This window comes from Triticum urartu, chromosome 3A, assembly GCF_056163025.1.
Source record: "Triticum urartu cultivar PI428250 chromosome 3A, HENAU_Tu73, whole genome shotgun sequence".
NCBI classification, from domain to species: Eukaryota; Viridiplantae; Streptophyta; class Magnoliopsida; order Poales; family Poaceae; genus Triticum; species Triticum urartu.
This window is the reverse complement of record NC_141875.1, coordinates 74,813,677-74,830,926: the sequence shown is the minus strand read 5'-3', so window position 1 is coordinate 74,830,926 and position 17,250 is coordinate 74,813,677. Positions and strand designations below refer to the sequence as shown.

At 48.6% G+C, this 17,250-nt stretch overlaps 1 protein-coding gene across 1 annotated transcript; it reads left to right on the top strand.

Moving 5' to 3' along the window:
• The first annotated feature begins 2,152 nt into the window (after positions 1-2,152).
• Positions 2,153-2,479, top strand: LOC147978639 (uncharacterized). Its single transcript, XM_087514835.1, has one exon. The coding sequence runs from the start codon at positions 2,153-2,155 to the stop codon at positions 2,477-2,479; it is 327 nt and encodes a 108-aa protein (XP_087370961.1).
• Positions 2,480-17,250: the final 14,771 nt, after the last annotated feature.

Here is a 17,250-nt window from a genome sequence, read left to right as displayed (position 1 = left end):
GAGTTAGTTGGGTTTTGGGCAAAATTGGAGGGGTGTTGGGCTGCAACACACATTAGGCCTTTTCGGTCCCTCGGTTAACCGTTGGAGTATCAAACGAAGTCCAAATGGTATGAAACTTGACAGACGGTCTACCGGTAGTAAACCAAGGCCGCTTGGCATGTCTCAGTCCAATCCGGAAATGTTTAATCCCCACACACGAAAGAAAGCTAGAAATGACCACCGGAGGAGAACAAAGCGCCGGAATGCAAAACGGACAACGGGGAAAATGCTCGAATGCATGAGATGAACACGTATGCAAATGCAATGCACATGATGACATGATATGAGATGCATGACAACGACAACAACACACGGAGACAAAGAACCCGAACCCGAGGAAATAAATTAACTTAACGCCGGAAATGGCAAGCGTTGGAGTACAAATTGGGAAAGTTACATCCGGGGTGTTACAGGCGCCAACCTCGACCCGGATCAAGATGAGGCATTGCTGAAGTTCTTGCGCACGAACAAGGAGGTATTCGCCTGGGAACCCAAGCAACTAGTAGGGGTCCCAAGGGGGGTAATCGAGCATCACTTAAGGGTGTGCCCCAATGTGCGCCCTGTGAAGCAGAAGGCGCGGCGACAATCCACGAAGAAGCAGTCCTTCATCGTCCAGGAAACTCACAAGCTGGAGGCGGCAAGTGTCATTCGCAAGGTCCGATACCCGGAGTGGCTGGCGAACCCCGTCGTCGTGCCAAAAAAAGGCGGGAAGGAACGCATGTGTGTCGACTTCACCAAACTCAACAAGGCCTGTCCCCAAGACCCGTTCCCTCTTCTGCGCATTGACCAGATCGTCGACTCCACCGCCGAGTGCGACCTGCTATGTTTCCTGGACGTGTTCTCGGGCTACCACCAAATCAAGATGGCAGTGGAGGTTGTGGAGAAGACCGCTTTCCTAACCCCGTGCGGGGTGTACTGCTACACCTGCATGCTATTCGGACTGCGCAATGTTGGGGCGGCCTTCCAGCGGCTGATGCACATCGCCCTGGGTGAGCAGCTCGGGAAAAATGCTGAAGCCTACGTCGACGACATCATGGTAAAATCTCGGGAGGCAAGAACCCTGATTCAGGACCTGGAGGAGACCTTCACTAGCCTGTGCCAGGTAGATTTGCGGCTCAACCCAAAGAAGTGCGTGTTCGGTGTCCCCTCCGGCAAGCTACTGGGTTTCCTCGTGTCTCACAGGGGGATCGAGGCAATCCCAGTAAAGGTCAAGGCGATAGACAACATGAGCCTGCCGCAAACTCGCAAGAAAATGCATAAGCTCGCGGGCTGCCTGACCTTGTTGGGGCGCTTCATCTCCAAGCTGGGGGAGTGCGTCCTGCCGTTCTTCAAGCTGATGAAGAAGAAGGGCCCGTTCAAATGGACCCCAGAGGCAGATTTGGCATTTCAAGACCTCAAGAGATACTTGACTAGCCCTCCAGTAATGGGAGCGCCACGTCCCCTCGAGCCTCTGGTACTTTATCTGGCCGCTACCCCTCACTCCGCCAGTGCGGCGCTGGTGGCCGTCTGAGAGGAACGCTAAGCCAAGAGCCCACTGTGCAATGCCGCACCCTTGATGGGGACGATGCGCCACCAAGACGGCGCCACCCGAGCCACAACGACATCGGCTGATGGTCAGGCCTTGCAAGGCGGTGCTCCTACGCCCGCGGAGGCCCCGATGGGCAACTAGGCTCCTGAGGTCCCCCCACCTCAGGAGGCACCACAACCTCCGGAGGACACAAGCTCCACTGACGCTCCCGCCCTCGTCCAGCACCTAATATACTTCGTCAGCACTGTGCTACGGGACATAAGAGCATGATACCCAATGCCGTAGAAGCTCTTACTCGTGCTCCTGGTGGCCTCACACAAGCTACGCCATTATTTCCTAGGCCACCAAATCAAGGTTGTCTCAGCCTACCCCCTGGAGAGGGTGCTCCGGAGCCCCAATGCCGTGGGGAGAGTCGCTGAATGGAACATTGAACTGCAAGCATTTCAGTTGGAGTTCAGCATGACCAGGGTTATCAAGGGAGCCGCGCTTGCCGACTTCGTTGCAGAATGGACCGACGCTCCGGAGCCCTAAGCGGGCGAGAGCCGATCCCTCTCGTCGGGAAATGAAGCACTGGATGGCTGGGTCATGTACTTCGATGGCGCTTTCGCACGACAAGGTGCGGGGGATGGCAGTGTGCTCATCTCGCCCACCCAAGACAAGCTATACTATGTCATGCAGCTCTGCTTCCAGCGGGGAGAGAAGGTCTCCAACAACATCTTGGAATACGAGGGGTTGATCACTGGCCTCAAGGCAGCCGTAGCCTTGGGGGTGAAGCGTCTCACCATCAAGGGTGACTCGCAGCTCCTCGTCAACTTCTCCAACAAGGTGTACGAACCAAGGGACGAGCATATGGAGGCGTACCTCGTGGAGGTGCGCAAGATGGAGAAGCAATTCCTAGGCCTAGAGCTATAGCATGTGCCACGTGGCACCAACAAGGAGGCTGACGAGATCGCCAAGAGGGCATCAAGGCATCTACCCCAAGAACCAGGTGTCTTCGAAGAGCAACTCTTCAAGCCTTCAGTGACCCCTGCGGCCGCCGAGACTACATCATCTCAAGAGGAACTCCCCCAGCCACCAGCCTCGGGAGCCCCAACTTGCTGTCCGACCTCAGGAGGACGTCTGCTCCTGGTGCTCGAGCCTTAGGAGGGGTGCTGGACCAAGGAGTTCAAGGAATATCTGGTGCATGGGATGCTACAGGAGAAGGAGGAGGATGCAGAGCGTGTGGCCTGGTAGGCTACGGCATACTGCATCCAAGACGGTGAGCTGTACAAAAAACGACCAAATGATGTTTCCTTGAGATGCATCTCCAGGGAGCAGGGGAACGAGCTGCTGCCTGACATACATGGTGGAGACTGCGGGCACCACTCATCGTCGCGTACCCTAGTTGGCAAGGCGTTCCGCAGCGGGTTCTATTGGCCGACGACACTCAACGACGCGACCGAGCTGGTAAGGTCCTGCGAGGCCTGCCAGTTCCAGGCCAAGCAAATCCACCAGCCGGCCCAGGGCCTCCATACTATCCCGCTCTCATGGCCATTCACGGTCTGGGGGCTAGACATCCTGGGTCCATTCCCGCGAGCGCTTGGGGGCCACCGCTACCTCTACATCGCCATCGACAAGTTCACCAAATGGGCAGAAGTGGAAGCCGTCCGCACCATCCCAGCCGGGTGATGACCCACAGGTATAGGGGATCTATCGTAGTCCTTTTGATAAGAGTGTCGAACCCAACGAGGAGCAGAAGGAAATGATAAGCGGTTTTCAGCAAGGTATTCTCTGCAAGCACTGAAATTATAGGTAACGGATAGTTTTGTGATAAGATAATTGGTAACGAGCAATAAGTAACAAAAGTAAATAAAGTGCAGCAAGGTGGCCCAATCCTTTTTGCAGCAAAGGACAAGCCTGGACAAACTTTTATATAGAGAAAAGCGCTCCCGAGGACACATGGGAATATCGTCAAGCTAGTTTTCATCACGATCATATGATTTGCGTCCGGTACTTTAATAATTTGGTATGTGGGTGGACCAGTGCTTGGGTGCTGTCCTTACTTGGACAAGCATCCCACTTATGATTAACCTCTATTGCAAGCATCCGCTACTACAACAAAAGTATTAAGGTAAACCTAACCATAGCATGAAACATATGGATCCAAATCAGCCCCTTACGAAGCAACGCATAAACTAGGGTTTAAACTTCTGTCACTCTGGCAACCCATCATCTACTTATTACTTCCCAATGCCTTCCTCTAGGCCCAAATAATGGTGAAGTGTCATGTAGTCGACGTTCACATAACACCACTAGAGGAGAGACAACATACATCTCATCAAAATATCGAACGAATACCAAATTCACATGACTACTAATAGCAAGACTTCTCCCATGTCCTCGGGAACAAACGTAACTACTCACAAAGCATATTCATGTTCATAATAGAGGGGTATTAATATGCATATAAGATCTGAGCATATGATCTTCCACCAAATAAACCAACTAGCAAAAACTACAAGGAGTAATCAACACTACTAGCAACCCACAGGTACCAATCACAGACTTAGAGACAAGAATTGGACACAAGAGATGAACTAGGGTTTGAGAGGAGATTGTGCTGGTGAAGATGTTGATGGAGATTGCCCTCTCCCAATGAGGAGCCTTGGTGATGATGATGGTGATGATTTCCCCCTCCCAGAGGGAAGTTTCCTCGGCAGAACACCTCTGCCGGAGCCCTAGATTGGTTCCGCTAAGGTTCCGCCTCGTGGCGGCGGAGTCTCGTCCGGAAAGATGGCTTATGATTTTTTTCTCATGGAAAGACTCCATATAGCAGAAGATGGCCACCGGAGGGCCACCAGGGGGCGCACGAGGTAGGGGGCGCGCCCAGGGGGGTAGGGCGCGCCTCCCACCCTCGTGGGCAGGGTGTGGCCCCTCTGGTGAACTTCTTGCGCTCAGTATTTTTATATATTCTGAAATTGACTTCCATGAAGTTTTAGGACTTTTGGAGCTGTGCAAAATAGGTCTCTAATATTTGCTCCTTTTCCAGCCAAGAATCCCAACTGCCGGCATTCTCCCTCTTTATGTAAACCTTGTAAAATAAGAGAGAATAGGCATAAGTATTGTGACATAATGTGTAATAACAGCCCATAATGCAATAAATATCGATATAAAAGCATGACGCAAAATGGACGTATCAACTCCCCCAAGCTTAGACCTCACTTGTCCTCAAGCGAAAGCCAAAATCGAAAAATATGTCCACATGTTTAGAGATAGAGGTGTCGATAAAATTAAAATACGGACATGAGGGCATCATGATCATTTTTAGAACAACAACTTATATAATTTTTGTCATATGATATCTTATGCTAGAGTAATAATTCAATCATAATTTCAAGTATGAATCATAACCTTCATTGAAAACTAACAAACTATAATCTCAGTCATCGGAGCAATTGCAATTTATCATAACATAGGAAAGAGTCAATATAAGAGCTTTTCAGCAAGTCCACATACTCAACTATCATATAGTCTTTCACAATTGCTAACACTCACACAATACTTATGGGTATGAAGTTTTACTCGGACATAGAGAAAGATAGGGGCTATAACACCCTCGATGCGACTATAGCTCCCACGTGTCGAGGCACGACTTAGAGACATAATCGCATTGAAGGCATATGTCGCAAGTTAGGCAATCTTCACAAACATCCCATGTAATATAATAATAAAAGGGGAGATAACATAGTTGGCTTACACTCGCCACGTCAATCAAGTACATAAATAACATTACATCATCCAAACACTCATGGCCTGACTACGGCGCCAAAATAAAAGAGAACCAAACATGCGACACGGTCCCGTTCACCCCCAACTAGGCACCACTACTGATCATCGGGAAAGGAAACATAGTAACGTTGAGAGTCTTCGTCGAACTCCCACTTGAGCTCAAGTGCGTCTCCTGGAGCGGAATCATCAGGCCCTGCATCTGGTGTAAAAGTAATCTGTGAGCCACAGGGACTCAGCAATCTCGCACCCTCACGATCAAGACTATTTAAGCTTATAGGTAAGGCAAGGTAAAATATGAGTGGAGCTGCAGCAAGCGACTAGCAAGTATGGTGGCTAGCTTATACGCAAAAGAGTGCGAGAAGAGGAGGCAAAGCGCGAGCGAGAAACTAGAGAGCAACCTGCGCAAACATTACTCCAGCACCGTGTCCACTTCTCGGACCCCGCCGAGAAGAGGCCATCACGGTAACACACTCAGTTGATTCATTTTAATTAAGTTAAGGTTCAAGTTAACTACAACCGAACATTAACAAATTCCCATCTGCCCATAACCGCGGGCACGGCTTTCGAAAGTTCAAATCCCTGCAGGGGAGTCCCGACTTAGCCCATGACAAGCTCTCACGGTCAACAAAGGAATAGACCTCCTCCCAAGACGTTCCGATCAGACTCGGTATCTCGGTTCTTCAAGACACTTTGACAGGTTAAAACAAGACCAGCAACACCGCCCGAATGTGCCGACAAATCCCGATAGGAGCTGCACATATCTCGTTCTCAGGGCACACTCAGATAGGTCAAGCTACCAGTAAAACCAACCCTCAAGTTTCCCCGAGGTTGCCCCACAGGCTGCCCGGTTTGGACCAACACTCAGAGGGAGCACTGGCCCGGGGGGGGGGGGGTTTAAAATAAGATGACCCTCGGGCTCCGGAAATCCAAGGGAAAAAGAGGCTAGGTGGCGAATGGTAAAACCAAGGTTGGGCATTGCTGGAAAAGCTTTAATCAAGGCGAACTATCAAGGGGTTCCCATTATAACCCAACCGCGTAAGGAAGGCAAAATCCGGGAACATAACACCGATATGACGGAAACTAGGGCGGCAAGATTGGAACAAAACACTAGGCGAGAGGCCAAGCCTTCCACCCTTTACCAAGTATATAGGTGCATTAAGATAACAAGATAATATAATGATATCCCAACAAGGAAATAAATATTCCAATAAGGAACGGCCTCCGATCTTCACCTGCAACTAGTAACACTATAAGAGGGGCTGAGCAAAGCGGTAAAATAGCCAAACAATGGTTTGCTAGGACAATGGAGGGCTAGAGGTTTGACATGGGAATTTAGGAGACTTGAAAGCAAGTGGTAGGCATCGTAGCATTGGCATAGCAAAAGAGCGAGCAAACTAGCATAGCAAAGATAGTAGTGATTTCGAGGGTATGATCATCTTGCCTGCACAGTTGTCAGAGTTGACTGGATCCTCGAAAGCAAACTCAACGGGCTCCTCGTTAGCGAACTCGTCTCCCGGCTCTACCCAAACAAGACAAACAAGCAACAAGGATACAATCAACCACGTACAAGGATCAAACAATATGATGCAATGATGATATACTATGCGGGATGCGATGCGGTTGCAAAATGAAAGATATGACCGGAAATGCGTGAACCTGGCCTCAACTTGGAATTCAAAGTGTTCCACTGGAAAGATGAGATGAAATCGCTTGAAAACGATATAAAGAACACCGGAATCGGAGTTACGGTTTGGAAATGGCAAGCGATTCAAAAATGACACCGGTCTGCGATTTACAGCAAGTAGCCATCTAAATGCAATGAGATGAACATGCTACAGAACCCAAACATGACAAAAAAATACATGGCAGGGATGCGTACAAGATGCTTAATAGAAGTCTAGCACTGTGCTACGGCCAATTCATTCATTAACAGTTTCAAACAAGCATGGCAAAAATGCATATGGCAAACAGATCTCAGACTTAGTGAAATTAACACTTGTCTGGAATTTCAGATCAGGTAGCCCTCTTCGGAGCAACAAAACTACATGCTACAGGACCTGAACAAGGCAAAGTAAAGCATGGCATGGAGCTACTCAAAGTGTTTAACAAAAGTCCCTTAGTGACCTTGAGCCAAAAGGAATCAGAAAATACAATTGCAAGCATGTGAACATGGCAAAAACATAATCAGTTTTCAGACTTAGTGAAAAACTGGCACATGCTGAAACATATCTCAAGTAGGCATGTTTACGAGCTCGATGCACTCACTATGGTGCAAGTCATGGCAAGACAAGCAAACATCCATAAATAAGGCACAAAATGAAAGCTAGACATGGCAAGAACAATAGCATAGCATGCATGGATCAACTACAACATCACCGGCAAAATTGCAAACAAGTTGACAATCTGTCCAGATTCACAAAGTAGCAAAAGTAGAGCTCAATTGACTCAAGCTAGGATGCTCCATAATTACAAACAAAGACATGGATAGATAAAGCACTACAAGATTAACAAAACATCCTTACTGATTATCCTCAAAATAGGCACGGATCACTAGGAAACAACATGAACATATGGCAACATGAGATAAACAGATCAAGAACTTAGTGGAATTGCTAAGTCCCTGAAAACAGAATTAGCAAGTGCACCACTTTGCAAGCTTGCACAAGTCACCACACACATCACAAAAATACATGGGTTGCACCTCTGGAAAGATGACAAAACCCTTAACAAAACATATGTAGAGCACATGGGCATAGCATGCACACAATAATCATGGCAAAAATGACAAAAAGCTAAATGGAGTAGCAGATCTGACAATTAACTCAAGTAGCCCTCTTCTAACAGTATTTCGGGCATCAACATGAGCTCTCTGAGATGAACATTTTGATATGCTATATGCATGAATCGGAGCTACGGATGCAAAGTTACGGGGCCAGGAAGAAGGGCACATGGATCTGGAATCTTAGGGACTTTGACGAAATTTACCACCGGATCTAGGGTTGACTTTGGCACGGAAGTCGAGGATCACCGGGATCTGGCCGGAGTTCACCGGAGGGGGACGCGGGGCGGCGCCGGGGAGGTCAGAGGAGGCCGGGGCTGACCGGATCCGGTCGCCGGAGTGGCCGGACGACGGTGGCAGCGCTCGGCGGTGGCCGCGGCGGGGTCGGGCGGCGGCGGGCGCGCCGGCGGACGACGGGGTAGCGGCGCGAGGCGCCGGCCGGCGACGATGGCGGGCAGCGTCGCCGATGGCACCGGGTGGCCGGCTGCGAGGAGGGAGGCGGCGCTCGGGCAGCGGGGCACCTAGGCTGCGCGGGGCGGCGAACGGGCCGCGGGGGCCCTCCCTGGGCCTCCCGGGCCGCGCGGGCGAGGCGGCGGGGAAGTGGTCCCGCGGAACACGTGGCGGCGGCGGAGAGGACGGCGGCGGTGTCCGGATCAGGGCGGACAAAGTCCGGTGCGGCGCGGTGGATTTTTAGGGTTAGGACGGAGGAGGATCCGGATTTTTCAAGAGGGGTCTATTTATAGCCATAGAGGGAGCTAGGAGAGTCCAAATGAGGTGCAGTTTTCGGCCACGCGATCGTGATCGAACGCTCTAGATGATGGAGCAGAGTTATGTGGGTTTTTGGCCAAATTGGAGGGGTGTTGGGCTGCAACACACACGAGGCCTTTTCGGTCCCTCGGTTAACCGTTGGAGTATCAAACGAAGTCCAAATGGTATGAAACTTGACAGATGGTCTACCGGTAGTAAACCAAGGCTGCTTGGCAAGTCTCAGTCCAATCCGGAAATGTTTAATCCCCACACATGAAAGAAAGCTAGAAATGACCACCGGAGGAGAACAAAGCGCCGGAATGCAAAACCGACAACGGGGAAAATGCTCGAATGCATGGGATGAACACGTATGCAAATGCAATGCACATGATGACATGATATGAGATGCATGAGAACGACAAAAACACACGGAGACAAAGAACCCGAACCCGAGGAAATAAATTAACTTAACGCCGGAAATGGCAAGAGTTGGAGTACAAATTGGGAAAGTTACATCCGGGGTGTTACAGGCGCCAACCTCGACCCGGATCAAGATGGGGCATTGGTGAAGTTCTTGCACACGAACAAGGAGGTATTCGCCTGGGAACCCAAGCAACTAGTAGGGGTCCGAAGGGGGGTAATCGAGCATCACTTAAGGGTGTGCCCCAATGTGCGCCCTGTGAAGCAGAAGGCACGGCGACAATCCACGAAGAAGCAGTCCTTCATCGTCCAGGAAACTCACAAGCTGGAGGCGGCAAGTGTCATTCGCAAGGTCCGATACCCGGAGTGGCTGGCGAACCCCGTCGTCGTGCCAAAAAAAAGGCGGGAAGGAACGCATGTGTGTCGACTTCACCAAACTCAACAAGGCCCGTCCCCAAGACCCGTTCCGTCTTCTGCGCATCGACCAGATCGTCGACTCCACCGCCGAGTGCGACCTGCTGTGTTTCCTGGACGTGTTCTCGGGCTACCACCAAATCAAGATGGCAGTGGAGGTTGTGGAGAAGACCGCTTTCCTGACCCCGTGTGGGGTGTACTGCTACACCTGCATGCTGTTCGGACTGCGCAACGTTGGGGCGGCCTTCCAGCGGCTAATGCACATCGCCCTGGGTGAGCAGCTCGGGAGAAACGCTGAAGCCTACGTCGACGACATCATGGTAAAATCTCGGGAGGCAAGAACCCTGATTCAGGACATGGAGGAGACCTTCACTAGCCCGTGCCAGGTAGATTTGCGGCTCAACCCAAAGAAGTGCGTGTTCGGTGTCCCCTCTGGCAAGCTACTGGGTTTCCTCGTGTCTCACAGGGGGATCGAGGCAATCCCAGTAAAGGACAAGGCGATAGACAACATGAGCCTGCCGCAAACTCACAAGAAAATGCAGAAGCTCGCGGGCTGCCTAACCTTGTTGGGGCGCTTCATCTCCAAGTTGGGGGAATGCGTCCTGCCATTCTTCAAGCTGATGAAGAAGAAGGACCCGTTCAAATGGACCCCAGAGGCAGATTTGGCATTTTAAGACCTCAAGAGATACTTGACCAGCCCTCCAGTAATGGGAGCGCCGCGTCCCCTCGAGCCTCTGGTGCTTTATTTGGCTGCTACCCCTCACTCCGCCAATGCGGCGCTGGTGGCCGTCCGAGAGGAACGCTAAGCCAAGAGCCCGCTGTGCAATGCCGCACCCTTGATGGGGACGATGCGCCACCAAGACAGTGCCACCCGAGCCACAACGACATCGGCTGATGGTCAGGCCTTGCAAGGCGGTGCTCCTACGCCCGCGGAGGCCCCGATGGGCGACTTGGCTCCTGAGGTCCCCCCACCTCAGAAGGCACCACAACCTCCGGAGGACACAAGCTCCACTGACGCTCCCGCCCTCGTCGAGCACCTAATATATTTCGTCAGCACTGTGCTATGGGACGTAAGAGCACGATACACAATGCCGTAGAAGCTCTTACTCGTGCTCCTGGTGGCCTCACACAAGCTACGCCATTATTTCCTAGGCCACCCAATCAAGGTCGTCTCAGCCTACCCCCTGGAGAGGGTGCTCCGGAGCCCCAATGCCGTGGGGAGAGTCGCTGAATCGAACATTGAACTGCAAGCGTTTCAGTTGGAGTTCAGCATGACCAGGGTTATCAAGGGAGCCGCGCTTGCCGACTTCGTTGCAGAATGGACCGTCGCTTCGGAGCCCTAAGCGGGCGAGAGCCGATCCCTCTCGTTGGGAAATGAAGCACTGGATGGCTGGGTCATGTACTTCGATGGCGCTTTCGCACGACAAGGTGCGGGGGCTGGCACTATGCTCATCTCGCCCACCCAAGACAAGCTATACTATGCCGTGCAGCTCTGCTTCCAGCGGGGAGAGAAGGTCTCCAACAACATCTTGGAATAGGAGGGTTGATCACCGGCCTCAAGGCAGCCGCAGCCTTGGGGGTGAAGCGTCTCACCATCAAGGGTGACTCGCAGCTCCTTGTCAACTTCTCCAACAAGGTGTACGAACCAAGGGACGAGCATATGGAGGCGTACCTCGCGGAGGTGCGCAAGATGGAGAAGCAATTCCTAGGCCTAGAGCTATAGCATGTGCCACGTGGCACCAACAAGGAGGCCGACGAGATCGCCAAGAGGGCATCAAGGCGTCTACCCCAAGAACCAGGTGTCTTCGAAGAGCAACTCTTCAAGCCTTCGGTGACCCCTGCGGCCGCCGAGACTACATCATCTCGAGAGGAACTCCCCCAGCCACCAGCCTCGGGAGCCCCTACTTGCTGTCCGACCTCAGGAGGACGTCTGCTCCTGGTGCTTGAGCCTTAGGAGGGGTGCTGGACCAAGGAGTTCGAGGAATATCTGGTGCATGGGATGCTACCGGAGAAGGAGGAGGACACGGAGCGTGTGGCCCGGTAGGCTACGGCATACTACATCCAGGACGGTGAGCTGTACAAAAAACGACCAAATGATGTTTCCTTGAGATGCGTCTCCTGGGAGCAGGGGAACGAGCTGCTGCCTGACATACATGGTGGAGACTGCGGGCGCCACTCATCGTCGCGTACCCTAGTTGGCAAGGCGTTCCGCGGCGGGTTCTACTGGCCGACGACACTCAACGACGCGACCGAGCTGGTAAGGTCCTGCGAGGCCTGCCCGTTCCATGCCAAGCAAATGCACCAGCCGGCCCAGGGCCTCCATACCATCCCGCTATCATGGCCATTCACGGTCTGGGGGCTAGACATCCTGGGTCCATTCCCGCGAGCGCCTGGGGGCCACCGCTACCTCTACGTCGCCATCGACAAGTTCACCAAATGGGCAGAGGTGGAAGCCGTCCGCACCATCCCAGCCGGGTGATGACCCACAGGTATAGGGGATCTATCGTAGTCCTTTTGATAAGAGTGTCGAACCCAACAAGGAGCAGAAGGAAATGATAAGCGGTTTTCAGCAAGGTATTCTCTGCAAGCACTGAAATTATAGGTAACGGATAGTTTTGTGATAAGATAATTGGTAACGAGCAATAAGTAACAAAAGTAAATAAAGTGCAGCAACGTGGCCCAATCCTTTTTGCAGCAAAGGACAAGCCTGGACAAACTTTTATATAGAGAAAAGCGCTCCCGAGGACACATGGGAATATCGTCAAGCTAGTTTTCATCACGATCATATGATTTGCGTCCGGTACTTTAATAATTTGGTATGTGGGTGGACCAGTGCTTGGGTGCTGTCCTTACTTGGACAAGCATCCCACTTATGATTAACCTCTATTGCAACCATCCGCAACTACAACAAAATTATTAAGGTAAACCTAACCATAGCATGAAACATATCGATCCAAATCAGCCCCTTACGAAGCAACGCATAAACTAGGGTTTAAGCTTCTGTCACTCTGGCAACCCATCATCTACTTATTACTTCCCAATGCCTTCCTCTAGGCCCCAATAATGGTGAAGTGTCATGTAGTCGATGTTCAAATAACACCACTAGAGGAGAGACAACATACATCTCATCCAAATATCGAACGAATACCAAATTCACATGACTACTAATAGCACGACTTCTCCCATGTCCTCGGGAACAAACGTAACTACTCACAAAGCATATTCATGTTCATAATCAGAGGGGTATTAATATGCATATAAGATCTGAACATATGATCTTCCACCAAATAAACCAACTAGCATCAACTACAAGGAGTAATCAACACTACTAGCAACCCACAGGTACCAATCACAGACTTAGAGACAAGAATTGGATACAAGAGATGAACTAGGGTTTGAGAGGAGATGGTGCTGGTGAAGATGTTGATGGAGATTGCCCTCTCCCAATGAGGAGCTTTGGTGATGACGATGGTGATGATTTCCCCCTCCCAGAGGGAAGTTTCCCCGGCAGAACACCTCTGCCGGAGCCCTAGATTGGTTCCGCCAAGGTTCTGCCTCGTGGCGGCGGAGTCTCGTCCAAAGATGGCTTATGATTTTTTTCTCATGGAAACACTCCATATATAGCAGAAGATGGCCACCGGAGGGCCACCAGGGGGCCCACGAGGTAGGGGGCGCGCCCAGGGGGGTAGGGCGTGCCTCCCACCCTCGTGGGTAGGGTGTGTCCTCTCTGGTGAACTTCTTGTGCTCAGTATTTTTATATATTCTGAAATTGACTTCCGTGAAGTTTTAGGACTTTTGGAGCTGTGCAAAATAGGTCTCTAATATTTGCTCCTTTTCTAGCCGAGAATCCCAACTGCCGGCATTCTCCCTCTTTATGTAAACCTTGTAAAATAAGAGAGAATAGGCATAAGTATTGTGACATAATGTGTAATAACAGCCCATAATGCAATAAATATTGATATAAAAGCATGATGCAAAATGGACGTTTCAACTCCCCCAATCTTAGACCTCGCTTGTCCTCAAGCGAAAGCCAAAATCAAAAAATATGTCCACATGTTTAGAGATAGAGGTGTCGATAAAAATAAAATACGGACATGAGGGCATCATGATCATTTTTAGAACAACAACTTATATAATTTTTGTCATATGATATCTTATGCTAGAGTAATAATTCAATCACAATTTCAAGTATGAATCATAACCTTCATTGAAAACTAACAAACTATAATCTCAGTCATCGGAGCAATTGCAATTTATCATAACATAGGAAAGAGTCAATATAAGAGCTTTTCAGCAAGTCCACATACTCAACTATCATATAGTCTTTCACAATTGCTAACACTCACACAATACTTATGGGTATGAAGTTTTACTCGGAGATAGAGAAAGATAGGGGCTTATAGTTTTGCCTCGCAACATTTCACCTCAAGGGTAATGTCAACAATAATAGTTCATGAAAACTCACATCCAATTAGCCATATATACCAGGATCTTTCCAACATGTTGTGCTTGCCAAAGGATAAAATGTAAAAAGGAAGGGTGAAGATCACCATGACTCTTATGCAAGGTAGGAGATAAAAGTAAAAGATAGGCCCTTCGCAGAGGGAAGCAGAGGTTGTCATGCACTTTTATGGTTGGATGCACAAAATCTTAATGCGAAAGAACGTCACTTTATATTGCCACTTGTGATATGGACCTTTATTATGCAGTCTGTCGCTTTTATTTCTTCCATATCACACGATCGTAAAGCTTATTTTCTACCACACTGATAAGTCATACATATTTAGAGAGCAATTTTTATTGCTTTGCACCGATGACAACTTGAAGGATTTTATACAATCCATAGGTAGGTATGGTGGACTCTCATGGCAAAACTGGTTTAAGGGTGTTTGGAAGCACAAGTAGTATCTCTACTTGGTGCAATGAATTTGGCTAGCATGAGGGGGAAAGGCAAGCTCAACCATGTTGGATGAACCATGAAAATATAATTTATCTGAGATGTAAGAAAACATAACCCATTACGTTGTCTTCCTTGTCCAACGTCAACTCTTTAGCATGTCATATTTTAATGAGTGCTCACAATTGTAAAAGATGTCCAAGATAGTATATTTATATGTGAAGACCTCTCTTTCTTTATTACTTCCTGTTAATTGCAACGATGACCAAAACTATGTTTGTCAACTCTCAACAACTTTTATTCATCATACTTTTACTATGTGAGCTCATTACTCTCCATAAGATCCATATGATCTCTTTGTTTCTTTTTATTCTATCTCTTTTATTATATTCCCTTAAGATCATGGAAAAATAGTCAAGCCCTTGACTCAACACTAATCTTTATTATATATAGCTCACGGACTCGATTACATAGAAGGATCATAAAGCAAAACTCACAACTAGATCATACTAAAAGCTTTTATTCTACTAGATCAATATATTACCAAAAGGATCGAACTAAGAAAAATGGTAAAGATAGAAGTGATGGTGATACGATACCGGGGCACTCCCCCTAGCTTGGAAGTTGCCAAGGGGAGTGCCCATACCCATGTGATTATGTCTCCTTTGTTGGTGAAGAAGTTGATGGTTTAGTTGGTGGCGTAGGCTTGTCGTCCTTCTTCCAAGGCATAGGCTCACCATCATAGAAGGATGACCGAGTCTCCTGAAACCTCAAGTCTGTAGCCAAAGTCAGTTTTGATTTTGCAGGTCATAGATCTGGGCTTGGAGTTGCTCGATTTTCTCATGAAGCTTGAAGATGGCCTCCCCAATGTCCTTGACGTCCAGCTTGTGGTTGTTGGTGAACTCCGTGATCATAATGTGATTGGAATCGAGTCCATGCTCCACCATCTCCTGACACCTGAAAACTTCTTGTTCTAATGCCTCAAGCCTTGCCTCCGTGTTTCCGGTCTTCCTTGGTCCCTCAACATCACGGATGTGCAACAACCCCTCACGCATCTCATGATTTGAGGGTGTTGCAGCACTTCCGCAAGGTAGGGGTTGATGACCTTCTCGAAGAACTGGTCCTTGGGGTCACTTGAAGACGACATGACGACCTGGATCTGTTAGAAAACAGCTCGAAACAAAGACATGAGATTTTTGCGTGATACATGAGTCAAAACCTCCGGGAGATTATATAAGAATTTTTACCGACCAAAATACGTGTCGTGTAAGAAAATGGAGTCCGGAGAGCATACAAGGTGCCCACGAGCTAGGGGGCGCGCCCAGGGGGGTAGGGCGCGCCCTCCACCCTCGTGGAGCCCTCGTGTCTTTCCCGGACTGCTTCTTATTTTTCTATTTTTCTAAATACTCCAAAACTTAAGAAAATTGCCATTAGAATTGTTTTGGAGTCGGTTTACTTACCGTACCACATACCTATTCCTTTTCAGAGTCTGAAACGTTCCGCAAAGTGTCCCTTATGTATTCCTCCGGGGTTATGGTTTCAATAACATTGGTTTCAACATTTATAGGATTACTTGAGATATAATGTTTAATTCTTTTACCGTTCACCACCTTCGGATTTGTGCCTTCGAAGTTATTGATTTTTATGGCACCGGAACGATAGACCTCCTCGATAACGTAAGGACCTTCCCATTTAGAGAGAAGTTTTCCTGCAAAAAATCATAAACGAGAGTTGTATAGCAATACGTAATCACCTACATTAAATTCACGCTTTTGTATTCTTTTGTCATGCCATCTTTTGACTTTTTCTTTAGACAATTTGGCATTCTCATAGGCTTGGGTTCTCCATTCATCAAGTGAGCTAATATCAAATAACCTCTTCTCACCGGCAAGTTTCAAATCATAATTGAGCTCTTTAATAGCCCAATAAGCCTTATGTTCTAGTTCGAGAGGTAAGTGACATGCTTTTCCATAAACCATTTTATACAGAGACATACCCATAGGATTTTTATATGCAGTTCTATAGGACCATAATGCATCATCAAGTTTCTTGGACCAATTCTTTCTAGATCGATTAACAGTCTTTTGCATAATTAATTTGAGTTCTCTATTGCTCAATTCTACTTGACCACTAGACTGTGGGTGATAAGGGGATGCAATTCTATGATTAACATCATATTTAGCAAGTATTTTACGGAAAGCACCATGAATAAAATGTGAACCACCATCAGTCATTAAATATCTAGGGACTCCAAACCATGGAAAAATAACTTCTTTAAGCATTTTAACAGAGGTGTTATGATCAGCACTACTAGCTGGAATAGCTTCTACCCACTTAGTAACGTAATCAATAGCAACTTGAATATGTGTATATCCTTTAGAGGCAGGAAAAGGTCCCATATAATCAAAGCCCCAAACATCAAATGGTTCAATAACAAGTGAATAATTCATAGGAATTTCTTGACGTCTACTAATATTACCAATTCTTTGACATTCATCGCAAGACAAGACAAACTTACGGGCATCCTTGAAGAGAGTAGGCCAACAAAAACCGGATTGCAATACCTTGTGTGCAGTTCTATCTCCAGCATGGTGTCACCCATAAGCTTCGGAGTGACACTTGCGTAGGATCTGTTCCTGTTCATGCTCAGGTACACAA